The 14,439-nt window shown below is 33.9% G+C and overlaps 2 protein-coding genes across 2 annotated transcripts in view; both read right to left on the reverse strand.

Annotated features, from left to right (window-relative positions):
* Window positions 1-13,290, reverse strand: part of LOC147074366 (uncharacterized) — a 55,512-nt gene extending 42,222 nt beyond the window's left edge. The window contains exons 1-2 of the mRNA XM_085943439.1: window positions 12,947-13,290; window positions 9,370-9,476 (exon numbers count right to left, since the gene is read on the reverse strand). Of these exons, the coding sequence (XP_085799565.1) occupies window positions 9,370-9,476; window positions 12,947-13,150 (311 nt within the window). The 5' untranslated portion in view covers window positions 13,151-13,290. The remainder of the gene's footprint in view (window positions 1-9,369; window positions 9,477-12,946) is intronic.
* The window catches only part of Cks30A (Cyclin-dependent kinase subunit 30A), a 204,656-nt gene that overhangs the window by 181,269 nt on the left and 8,948 nt on the right, over window positions 1-14,439 (reverse strand). The gene's annotated exons all lie outside the window — the stretch shown is intronic.

Consider the following 14,439-nt stretch of genomic DNA (forward strand, 5'->3'; position numbering starts at 1 on the left):
CCTTATTTCATTACCAATAGTGACATATATGTAATATTGTCAAATAAATTTTGTTACAATACTAAAACTAAGATGTTTGACATGCCTTCGACAGGCCGTCAATCTACGCTCATTTAATTTTGGTTTGAAACATTGCGCCACTTTACTGCGTTTGCGCCAGTGGCGAAGGGTGGAGGTAGGCTGTTAAAATTCACTATAAATAGTGCACACGAAACTTTTTTAATCATATGTATTTGTTTTTATTGAACTAAGACTACAATTTACAGATGGTGTTAGTTAGTTTTTAAAAATCAATTAAACCATGCCTAAACGAAACCATAATTGTTTTGATCTAATTTGGGCAATACGATAAAATCGTGCACACTTATTCATTCATAGTTATTCGTTTTCGTTGGATTAAAAATACATATTACACATATTGTTGGTTATTATTTTTAATTCATTAAGCCCTGACTTAACCAAACTATAATAAATAAAAAATATTATTCCATTTATAAAATATTCAAAGTTATGTATCATTTAATTGCATAATTTTAGATATTTTATAGATAGACATGTATTTTTTGACTATTATCTATTATGGCTTGGTTTCTCAGGATTTAATTGAATTTTGAAAACTAACCAACACTATCTGTAAATTGTAGTCTTATTTCAATGAAAACAAATATGTATGTCTGAAAAAGTTTAATATGCACTGTTTATGGCGGATCTTAACAGCCTACCTCCACCCTTCGCCACTGGTTTGCGCAGTATGCGTAATATCACTGTTGTGAGAGGACTGTGCAAGGAATCGCTCTTGTCGTTTTTCCGTACAAAATATTACGTATTTTACGCGATCTATTGTATTGTGTGAATTTTATTATAATATTTTGTCTGTGTTATTGTTTATGTGTTTTTAACTATACCATTCATGTGTATTAAACTGTTATAAAGTGTTTTGACTGTATTTTTTTGGACTATTTTACCTTTGTTATCGTGTGAGTGTTTGGTTGAGAACTTTTTTCAAACTTCAATATGGCTGGTTTAAGTGAGGAATTGGACTCCGATTACGAAATGTCTGAAGAAGAATTGGAACCATCTGACCTCGATATGACCGTGATATAATGTTGAAGGTAGTCCAACAAACAAAAATTTTTTTCCACTACCAGTATAACACTCAAGAACTTGGACCAAAATCACGTTCTCATAATTGGATCGATACAACTGTATCAGAATTATATGCATTTTTTGCGGTGTCAATGCTCATGACACGAAACAAACATTTGTCACTAGAAGAACACTGGAGTACGGATTGTTTTTTAAGTGCACCCATTTTCGGTCAGACGATGCCTAGAGACCGATATGAGTTATTGCTCCAAATGCTCCATTTTTCCGATCCAACAAGTGTTACCTCAGATAGACTAAATAAAATTAGGTTACTTTTAGAGCATACACGCAAAATTTTCAAAGACACGATGATTCCGCATCAAAATCTCTGTATCGATGAGAGCATTATTGTTTTTAAAGGGAGACTTATTTTTAAACAATTCATTCCATCGAAGCGTCATCGTTTCGGTATCAAAATGTTCGTGCTGTGTGACGTTATGACGGGTTATATTTTAGATTTTATTATTTATTGTGGTGACGGGACAGACATAGTGGATAGCCAAAACTTTGGAATTTCCGGAGCTGTTGTGACAACGCTGCTGACCGAGTATCTGGGCAAAAGGCATTCGTTGTGGTGCGATAACTGGTACACCGGTCCACAGTTATTCAAACACCTCCATGAAAATAAAACCAATGCTTGTGGGACTGTACGTAAGAATCGCAAAGAAATGCCATGCTTCAAAAAGCTGAAAAAGGGGGAGACAGAGGTAAAGTCAAACAGCCCATTGTTGGCTCTCAAATGGTGTGACAGAAGAGATGTCCACATGCTTACAACCATGCACGATGACTCCTTCGGTCCAAACGGTAAAACTAATTTTAGAACCGGAGAACCCATTATGAAGCCAAAGTGCATCTTAGAGTATAATAAAAATATGGGGACTGTCGACAAGGCCGACATGATGCTCAGCAGCTTGTCGTGCATGAGGAAATCTGTGAAATGGTACAAAAAAGTAGCATTTCACATGATTGACCTCTTATTTATTAAATGCTTTCTATATGTATAAATCTGTTACTGGTAGTAAAAAAACTTTAGGAGAATTTCAGTTAGTCGTGATAAAACAATTAGTTGCTAAGTACGCTGTGAAAATCACGAAAACTCCACAACCCAGACCATCGACTAGTGAAAATCCATTGAGGTTGTTGCCTAGAACTTAAACAGATCATTTGCCGGAACACATTCCGCCCACGGCAAATAATAAAAAGCCCAGAAGACGCTGTCATGTGTGCGGAAATTCAAAAATTAATAAAAAAAAAAAACATCTCTATCTAGATATATGTGTTGTATTTGCAATGTGGCTTTATGTCTCAGTCCGTGTTATAAAATCTACCACTCTTCAAAACAATTTTAAATGTGTAAAGTAAAAATAAATATGTAACTCAGTAATAATATTTAATAGCTGTTTAAGTGTCTGCCTAAAAGTTTGTTTAGTCTAAAATTATTGTGCTATATTTACGACCATACTCAGGGAAAAAACATTATGTGTGATTTTATTACCATTTGTGAAGTGTTTCTATACTCGCGTCAAGCACGAGCGTGACGAATAACAAAATGCAAGCCTTGCAGTGCTCCATATACATAAAACAAAATGGCGGAAATCTTATAAATGGTGAGTCTTTGTATAGAATTAATTTCTTTGGATATTTTTGACATTATGACTGATTTATTACGGTTTTTTAATGTAATTGTAAATTTAAATTAAAGGCCGTAATAAACTGGACAACATCAAAGTAACAGATGAGGCTGCCAGTGCAGACACAGCAGGAGCTACGAATTTTATGAAGAGTCCAGCAGGAGGCCAATTTTGGAATGAAGCAGTAGTTTTAAAGGAAATATTGTGCGCATAGAGCAGTGGTTCTCACATGAAATTTAACTGTGGCCGCACAATTGACATTGATAGTTCTATGGAAACGTCTGGTGGCCACATCAGATTCCACTTTTGTTGTGATTGAAAAAATTAAAGCTAAATTTTATTTACTAAAAAATTGGATCAATTTATTCATAGACAAGTCCATTCAATAAAAGACATTGAACATTTTAGTACAATCTATTTATTGAAAAATAATGCAAATCGATGGTGCAGATCACAAACCTTCTATGACAAATTTTTCGATTTTGACTTTATGGTATCAAAAAATCAACAAAAATTTAACGGATCTGTCGAACTTTACCTCCTATGTCAAAGAGAAATATAGCCCAGTTTATTGATCTTTTAATTAAAACTCCTATGTCATGTTCATCGTATTATGCTGCACAAACCTCCTACACGACGTGAGTTAGGAGTTTTGTGAATACATGTTACCACAGCGATGTGAAGTGTGCTGCACATTGCTTCTATATCAGTTCATTGTATGAAGCTATCAGTGAAGTTTTACAGGCAAAACTGTATACAAAAAGATTTATTAGAGAAACATGGGTTTTAGGTCTACGTTTTTGATAATATAAACCCAAATAATGAGTTCCTGAAGTAAGATCATGCGATTAGCATTGGAAGCAAATAAAAATCAAGAATTTTTGGTATGTATAAACCTATACTTTTAGATTCTGTTCAAGATAATGAAAATATTCTATCGACTGAGATAATAGGAAGGCATATCAATGATGTAAAGAGAAACAAAAGCAAAGTGCATGGAAACGAAATATATCTGCAAATAATAGAGTGAAAGAAGAGGAATATCCGGACCGAGTTAAAGACAATATCAGTAAAAAAAAAACATAACGTAAAAATAAAAACAAACGAAAGCTTGGTCCACGTTGCATCTCGCAAGCATGTGTTTCATCTGAAAATTGTTTTTACTCACAGATATATCAAGAAACCCGCGGAATTCCGACCACTTTTGGTTGGATATGTCATGGCCACAGAGAAAATCATACGTTTCTTTACTAATAGATTGTATAGACCCCAATCAGAAGCTATGTAAGAACTCTGGAGGTGGAAGGGAGTATACCTATCACTACAACTTAAAGATAAGCGAGGAAAGAAAAGAAGTTTGCCGATAAATGTTCTGCAATACTTTCGCCATACGAGTTTAGAGTGCTGGAAATTGGGCTAAGAATGCCATTCACAGGATACCAAAACCAGCAATGCAAGGACAATGAGCGAAATGTTGATACTAGGAATAGATATGCTACAGAATTTATCGATTCACTACCAAGAATGGAGTCACATTACTGCCGTAGGGATCCATTAAGACTCTTTCTTGAACCAATGTTTCGTTAGAAAATGGGCCTTTATCGAGTTTACAAAGATAGATGTAATGAAACATCAAATACATAAGGCATTGTCACAGTGTACATTTTATGAAGTTCACTTATAAGAAGACATAGAAGCTCCGACATTTACATCTCTTGATTAATCACCTAACGAACCTCATATTAAATTAGAAACCAGTTCATTTAAATATTGAGCGATGGGTGCGTGTATCAAAATAAGAACAATATTCTTGCAAAGTTAATGCACTCCTCGAATTGGCAGTAAACTATCAATTCGAGATTAGGTAGGTACCTACTCAAAAATACTTGGAGGTTGGGCACACGTAAATGGAAAGAGATTCTGTAGTACATGCTGCAATCGAAAGAAAATTGAACAGGAAAATTCATTTGCCATCTGATTATGCAGTGGCTACATGAAAAGCCATAAACATGTCATTTCCTTATAGAGCGCACTATGTAACTCATGATGTTTTACTTAACTATAATGTACTAGTGACTTCAGTACACGTTGATAAGACCCAGAAACAAAAAAGGGGATCCAATTGTTAACGTTGTGTGTCACTTGGCTTACCTTCCAAATGGGAAAATCCAGTACACAATTAATTTTAGTCATGATCTGAAAGAGCTACCGAGACGACCGAAGATCAAAACAGTTCCAATTGTTTATCCAAGATTGCACGGATCAAGAAAAAATATCGGCCAACAAGTTCAAGCACCTTCAGGAACTAAAATGTGTTATTCCAAGAGACTGTCACCATGTTTATGACTCTTTACCACATTTATAATTTAAATATGTTAGAATTTTAATAAAGCTTCATACATAACTATGTTGGGTTTGATTCCATTGGTTATTTATAAACATGTAGGTACATTAATTAAATGTACATTATTTTTTATTTATTAATTAATTATGCAGCCATTCAATATTTAACTCCTATGTCACACAAACTGTTTCATTATTTTTTAAATAAAACTAATTCACTTTTCTCATAAAATGTAATGTAAAGAAAAACCTCCTTTGTCAAATATTTCAACAAATCTTAATGCACAATACTTCTATGTCATGATAAATGTAATACGGTTTATATTAGTTATAAATAAAGTTATACAATCATTAAAAAATACAAAAACATTAGATTTTGGATATTTTTTTTTAAATAAAAGTCTTTCATTATAAAATAAATCAGTTTAAACCTTCCCCTGTAAAATCCCATTTTTTGACTAAGAAGGTTTGTGATCTGCACCATCGAAATGCAAATTCCTCAATACTTCTTTTTTCCAATGCGAGCCGCATGTCTGCTTCTAAGTTGTCTCTACATCTGTCAACTGGCTTCGATATTTGTTTTTTATGAAATGCATTACATTGAATGATCTTTCGCAGTATACAGTAGTAGGAAAAATCGACAATATTAATTAATAAAGCAATTGTTGCCAATCCTTTGAACAGGATTTATTCTAAGAAACGGACTATTTCACACATGAGGTGTCTGGAAACAAAAACGGCAGTTTTTTAAAATTGATAAAAACAAAAATGGAATTGTTCACCAGCTGCCACCAGAATAGTGCCGTTTTTGTTTCCAGACCACTCACATGACCACAAAAACACATGGATCATTTGAGCTTGTAAAGAAATTTAAGACAAGTCATGTGTATTCAACCAATTTCATAATTTTAAAAATAAATTTTTGAAATATTATTCTGCAAAGCGCCGGAAGCGGCAGCAAAATCCTTTGGTGGCCGCACATTAGAACCACTGGTATAGAGCTTCGAATGGTATCGAGGCCTGGACAAAAACGAACCATAAGTGCGAATGAGAAAGCATTCGGCACACTTATACCTCCGCTCCATGCATTAGAGTAAGATAGAATTTCTACGGCAGAATTAAAAAGTAAACAATGTCAACACGGAACTTTTGGTCGATTTCATGGAAAGCAAGTATCGTTTTTATCCATTTTGGTAATGACATCATATTTAATCAGTATTTACCCGTTAACGTTGCATTATTAGATAGTTAGTTAATATATTAGTACGTAGCTAATTAATCCTTAAAGAAGCTAGTTTCGTCTCCAATAATACAATATTCAATACAAGAACGTGAACGGAATTTCTGATGTATTTTAAAAAACAAACATGTATGTTTCTGTATTACAAAATCACAATAAATACTTAATATTTAAGGGGCGGCTGAAGAGCTCGGTATTCAAATATAATTTAGTATGAAATGGACCTCGGCATCACTAATCATCAGAGATTTTATTTAAAAAATATATTATTATTACTATTGTTGACCTTCTACATTATTATTATTGTGGACAATCTTACATTATTATTTGATAAACAGCTGCACATGTCCGCTGATCAGAAAACAGGGCTGTCAAAATAATATAATATTTGTAAAATGTTAATTTCATCATAGTTTTTAATCAAACCTGTGCAAGTACATACTGATAACTTGGGTGGATATCGTGGCAAACATACTATTGATATATCTACGGGTATATTATTATTATAACCCAATTCAAATTGAACATAGATTGATACTCAAATACTATTATAGTATCTTTATGATTTCGAGAAAATAATACGATGGAATATATTATATAATCCATATCAATTATTTGAAAACATTATATTTGCATGTATATAATATAGTGAAAAGGTCAGATAACTGTTTTCTCTGCAAGATAACATCAAAATTTATATAGACTTACTTAAATGAAGAATTACATTCATGAGTGAGCACGGCTCAAAGCTCAAAGTTGACTTTATATAACTAATAAAAAATGCTGTTTGTTTCTACGAATAAAAAATCACGGCAATCAGAAAGGCCGGAAAATATGGCCGACAATGCATGATACACAAACATAAAATACACAAAATTACAAACACATACGAAGTTTACCGCACACGTGCAGACCACGTGATATTTGTTTACGCAAAATCGTCGCTTTCCAAAATGGCGAATTTGGTTGCCAGTTTTTACTGCGATGAATCAATGTGTTCCTTCCCGTCTTTTTTTATTCGTAGGTTTGTTTACTATGTACACCGAGAAATTTCCATTAATAAAATCGGAAATGAGTTGGAATATAATGCAACCAAAACTGGAAAAATTCTATTATGGGTGTTTACTTTTTGAATTAGTTGACCCCAGAAAAACAGGTACATGCCACTACGTGAACCGCAGTGGATATTAGATGGACAAAACTTAAATAATATAAATATTATAAATAAAACTTAAAAAGTACAAAATAATTATGTCTTCGACAGCCCTGACGTTATTTTTTGCCTGCCAGTCCCACTGGCGAATAAAAAATAAATGTGTGTGGTGACTGTATGTTAATAATTATTTTTAGGCACTCATGATATAAATTATTTCGTCCATTGGCTTTACATAAATAATGGTAGGTACTACCTACCTATTGTTTCACTAGTTGTATAAAAGTAAAATTGCGCAATAAGTACCTATTATTTTTAATATGTTGGTCCTAAACATTAAAAATAAATACTATTCATTATTAATGTTTTTTGGATAGCACATGAAATAAAAATGTAGGTAGATATGCATTTCAACATCCTTCGTATATTTCAGGTTAAAAAGTTATTAATATATTATTAAGTTTATATTGTGGTAACCACATAATTGAAAATGTCACCATCATATTGGTTTCAATACTTTCTCCCAAACAGTTGATTAACAAATTGAATTTAGTAACATTTACGTACCTACCTATATTAGAAGATATTATTTTTTGGTCACCCCATTCTGTCGGCGACTTTTGTATATTGCTAGTAGACCAACAATTCTGGACCACATATAAAAAAATCATATTTTCAATTCTCAAGGGCAATTCTGTAGAGCTTACCCTTAAACACAAAATTTTATTAGACTCGAAATAACATTTCTCAATCTGGCCAGACAGTCAGCGGGAGTCGTTGATTCTGCTCATATAATTTGCAAAGTTCACTTTGATTCTTCAATATGATTGTAGACCAGTGGCGAAGGGTGGAGGTAGGCTTTTAAGATCCAACATAATTAGTAGACATTAAACTTTGTTAGTCATATCATATGTATTTGTTTTTATTGAATTAATACTACAATTTACAGATGGTATTGGTTAAAAATCAATTAAGCCCTGCCTAAACCAAACCATAATAGTTTCTTTTCATTCATACTTATCATTGAATTAGAAATACAGTCGAACATGATTATTACGAGGATGATGGGACCCACTGAATGTGCTCGTTATAAGAGTTACTTGTTATATCAAATTGGTATTTTTAAACGAGCGGTCACATAACACAAAGTCACAATTCAAACAAAACTACATAATTAGAATTTTTCCCCGAAACAAGCATGGCATTCATAAACAACAAAAGAAGTTGTTTATTGTAATGAACGCTGGTAGGCTTCACAAACCTAACAACAAACCTACTGACTTCACAAACCTTGGATTTTTTACATGGAATTTCAACCATATGCGTGGATACTTTTTCAATATTGTTGGCAATATTGTTGGAAAACACCAATTAGGTAGGTACTTAGACACTTAACTAGTGTCATAAACGTAATCCGAACCCGGCGGCATTCTGTTCGGTCGGATTTTCTTGCTTAGGGTCGAAATGTTTTTGAACGATCGACACATTAACAGTTTTAAGAAAATTTTTGATGATATTTTAGCTCGGTATATCCGATAAGGAGCTTGTTGTAAAAGTGAATAAATGTATGGAGAAAAACATAAACTAAAATGTCAACGAATGTTTCCTCGTTACATCTGAGATCTCGCTATATCCGTGATCGTAATAACCGAGCTCAAGTATTTTTGACTATTATGTATTTAGGTTTGGTTTTCGCAGGGATTAATTGAATTTTAAAAACTAAATAACACCATCTGTAAATTGTAGTCTTAGTTCAATAAAAACAAATACGTATGACTAACAAAGTTTAATGTGCACTATTAGCAGCCTACCTCCACCCTTCGCCACTGCTGTAGACCAACTATGGGATTACTCACTAGGTTTTATGGGAGGGCGTTTTTTGCCTTGATACTAATTTATCTAAATGCTCAGTCTCCTTTGTAATGATCGGGCACAGCGTTGGGTTAAAGTTGTCACCTTCCAACTGAAAACATCATTAACATAAATGATTATAATTAACGTAAGTAGTCTATTTATGTCACCTACTTATGCTCAAATTTCACATTCTCCCTTTACACCCAGAGTTTAAATTCACCATACACACAACAAATGTGCAAATACCCCGTTTACACATACATGGATTTACTGACGACAGTACGTATTATCGCGGCCATAACAAGAAAATGCATGCGTAAATACATATTATCGAGCAAGTTACAAGATTGCATGCATGGATCAAAAAAGTTCTGCAGCTTCTGAATTTTCACGCGGCAGTTGGAACTTGTGAGACATCTGCGCCTGTGCAATAGAACAATATAGTGGCGAACCTGCCAGAAAAAAAACAAACTACACCAGGCAGAGCATTTTTGACATTTGGCAAATTTTCACAACCAGTCAAATAGCACCATAAAATGACAACGCATCTCATTTACGCTTGAAGAATGAGATTGGCGAGAACGTAACGTGACATGTAAACAGTTATTATCATGATACATCTCTCAGTAATCCGCCACCCCAAAAACCAGACAAGTGTTCAATTAGTGAAAGCCACGGATTTATAGTGCATACATACAAAATATGATAAAATTAAAACAGATATTTCGTAAAAATAGATTTTTTTAAGAAATTTTCACTAGCAAATTACGGTTTTATTCATAATCAAAATCAAGTATTTACTCAATTATACATATTTATATACTAAGTTTATTAACTAAATATTAAACAGTAAATCACTTGACACAACCAGTTGTTCAGTGAGGCAGATATTCTTGAATGGCTTAGGATTCCTGGCTTTCCTTATGACCAAAAGCTTCAGTTTGTGTGTCCCGGTTGCATTGGAGCACGGCATAATTGTGATGCGGTCCTTGGGCACTTTCCTCCCTGGAACATTACTTTCTTCGTGATGAACGTACGTTTTACGAAGGAGAAGTTAAACCCGGCGGACTACTGAATTTGACAATCGAATACCAGCAAATTATAGAGCTTGATTTTGTTCTTTCAACTAGTAAAGAAAACAGGCGGATTACTGAGAGTGAACTATAGTTGAATTTACACACTATATGTGCCAATAAATCCATGCATGTGTACAGGTGCTATAATGTTGTGACAATATTATTTCATTAATAAAATCGGCATGCACAGCTTCAAAATAGACAAAATAAACATGGTGTCTATATATTTTTCGAGATAGTGGAACTGGATTAGTGTGTGTTGTGATTAGAGTGTGTATTTTGTACATGTAGCAAAGAGTGGGTAGAGGCTCCAGCGGTGAGTCGGAATCGCTAATGGGGTTAATATCCCGCTGGTATTAAGTATATCGTCGGCTAACTATGCAAACTTCTGTCTGTTTTATGGAAATGTTCAGATGTTAAAACGTATTATTGGTTACAGTGCCACAGATGCCCGCATGAGTTTTTATATATATTTTTTTACGAAAACAGTTTATTCTATGTAGACAATCGGCTCTATGTACTGAAAGTCTACCGCGAATAAACGTCAGATTTTAGGTGTCTATACCAGAACACATCCAAACGCCACTTTTTGAGCATATACAACGATGGTAAAATAAGCCAATTTACATTTTAAATTAATAAAATTCGCCGTTTTCAAAAATCAGTATAGCATAATAAAGTTTGCCAATGCCTTTCATAAAATTAAAATAAATATAATGTAACATTTGACAAAAGGACACTTGTGCTTAATCCTCCGTATAAAAACGCTCTAAACAGGCGAAAATAAGGAACATTGTTCAAAATAACATTAAAGGAAACAGTATTTTATATAAAATTTAGGCGTGTAACCTAAGCATATTGTTATTATTTCAGTTAATTCCGACTCAAATTTAATCAATAAATAATATATACGAGTGAAAATTGCTTGGATGCCTTTTAAGCGCAACCCACATTGAGGTGCATATCACGGTGCATGTCGCCTACTATCACGCTGTCGCGGCGAAAATTTAGTCTATGGTTTTGTCATTTTGCAGAAGAAGGGTTCTATTATCTATGAATGTCATGCCGCATGTATTTTAACGTACCCACACGTAGAAACTGTAAAAAATTTATTGAAATTAGCATGAATAATTAATAATAATTCAAATTACTAATACATTATAGTAGGCACTCTTCATCAGTGTCATTGTTCAGTGAATTTACGAGATGGTGCACGTTCAAAATATTCTGCAAAATGACGAAACCATAGACGTTTTTATCGCCGTGAGTTCACGTGATAGTCCGCGACATGCACCTCAATGTGGTTCCCACTTTATCCGCGGTAGGCTCTCTGTACATAGAGCCAAATTTGATATTTTCATACATTTCGATGCATCAATATCACACACTAAGATTATATTAGGTTGGGGTATTTTAGGTTTAGGGTTTGGTATAAAAAGAAAGTTATAAAAGCTCATGCGGGCATCTGCGGCATATTTACCAAACTTTTTCATTTATAAAAGAAATGGGTAATTTTTTTTTACGAAAACAGTTGGTGCTTTTTACTGGTGCACCACCGTCTTTATCTGTCAGTCGCCATTTTGGAATTCAGCTATTTTTTTGTCATTAACTGTCACGTTAGTTTTTCAGAGTACACAACGCAAGACTACTATCGCACACTAAGATCTTAGATAGATTATACTTACTACGTCCCTCGCCTCACGTCATTACGATTTGCTGTGATTGAAGTACAAACATTTTACGGAATTTTAAACATCGACAATATAGACAACTTTTAAAAGCAATGGGAATATTCGCACCACCGGCGAATTCAATCAATTCCATTTTTCAAAATTGTGGTATTTTTGACATACTATACTTTTTTAATAGTACACGAACCAAAATGTACTATAATAAAATTATATATCGGTTGGCAACATTGCGCTCAATGACAGATGACCACGAGCGACGGCGGAGAACCAGTAAAAAGGCCCTAACAGTTTATTCTATGTAGGCAATGATAATAAACACTTTTTTCTGTCGGCGAATCGGCTCTTCAATCCAATAATCATTAATTGGATCATTATCACAAACTAAGATTATATTAGGTAATATTAGGTTGGGGTAGGTTAGATTAGGTTTGGTCTAAAAAGAAAGTTATAAAATCTCATGACACATCTGCGGCACATTTACCAAGAAATGTATTAAATAATATGTTTCAACTCTCTCCTGAACATTTATATAAAACAGACATTAAATGGTTTACATAGTAAGCCGACGATATAAATACATTGTTTTTATTGAAGGCGGAAAATGATTAGTGTATTAGTGTGCATTATTTTGCGAACATAGCAATAGGCGGGTAAGAACTCTCGTGGGGAGGACTAACAGGGTCGAATAATCTGTAATGTCTTCATAAAACTAATACATGTGTTCGAATAGACCACAGAAACAATGGCCCAGTTGCCACAAAGGCTTTCAAAAAATCTATGGCGTCATACCGCGAGCGAGAGGTTCACAATACCTGAAAGACGTCGAGGCATTCCTCCTTGATGAATCTGGTCAGATTGCCGTATCCGAATTGCGAGATTGGTATATTGCTGCCGTTAACTTCTTTGTAATCATGTCGAAGATTGTCAACCCTCATTTTGGACGGGTTTGATATAACCAAACTTCTCAGTTCGGCTTTTAGGTCGCTCAACTTTTCAGCTCTACTTCGTTCCGCCATGTCAAAAAACACAATGTCGACACTTCGTGCGAAACAATATCATTCGAAAACTATTACAACAATATAATTAGATGGATATATAGACGCTTCGCTTGAAAGTTAACATGAATTTGCTCGGTTTGATTCGCGTTCACTATTACAAGTTACAAGACGCGCGCTAATGTCATGTTGTTAGTTTACGTATATTGTCTATGGATAATACGGAATACAGGCCTACAAACTTATCTGGAGATGGGATGGGAGAGCCACTGTCGAAAACTACCCAATCACAGCTCGTAACTGAAAAATTTTTACATTCAGATGACGTTTTTCAATATGGCGTCCTATGGTAGTTCATAGTTCCATTTTTGGCCATTCTACAGATAAGTTTGTAGGTAAATGAAAAGATTTCAAAAATGTACGTTGGCCATAGATAATAATATTAGGGAGCATGGAGGTCAAAAAGTATCAATACTTTTTTACCGATACTTTTCTTCCGATACGATACTGATACCTTTTCTTTCGATATCTAATAAAAATATTAATTGTAAAGCTCAAATCACACTGACAGATTCTCAGGCCGACAGTCAATCGCCCCCGATCGTCAAAAGTCACCCTTTGATGTAGGTAACAACACAACTTTGACGTAAATACAATATTATAACGAAAGCTGCTGAAAGAAAGTATCGATACTTTTGAAAATATTACTGGAAGTAGGTACCTACCCCTATATTATTCAGTTTTCTTCTTATTCACTATTTATAATTTTAACAATATAGCTATGTGGAGACGTAGAAAAGTGCGTACAGGGTCGGCATACCTAATAAATTATCAAATTAACAAATTTTTTCAATATGACTCGTTCAGTCTAATACTCTTTGAACGTCCCTAGGTATATCGTGTTTTTATTATGAACACTAATTTAAAGCTGGTGTCCAATTGAAGTTACACATTAAATTAATAAAAGAACGATTATCTTTTAGACTTTTTGGTGGTTCATTAGATTTTTATCCCAGAGCTACAATAATCTCTTTGTATATTTCACTGTATCACGTTCCTGCTTAAAATAATTAAATATAACATTCGATCTGTACGTAATCTTGCTATTGCATTTATTATTTTCATAATTTTTAGTCAATCAAACCGTTTCAACTAACTACATTAGGTGCGTCATAAGTATCTCTTTGGTTAGAACAGTTGTTTACCTAGGTACCTAGAATACCTAGCACCTTTTAATTTTCGTTAGATAGAGACTTACAAAGTACAATAAAAATTCTGACAGTTCACTTTTCATGTTACGGCAACATCCA

The sequence above is a fragment of the Rhyacophila brunnea genome, unplaced genomic scaffold (assembly GCF_057557595.1).
Source record: "Rhyacophila brunnea isolate RB1 unplaced genomic scaffold, BYU_Rbru_1.0 scaffold_16, whole genome shotgun sequence".
NCBI classification, from domain to species: Eukaryota; Metazoa; Arthropoda; class Insecta; order Trichoptera; family Rhyacophilidae; genus Rhyacophila; species Rhyacophila brunnea.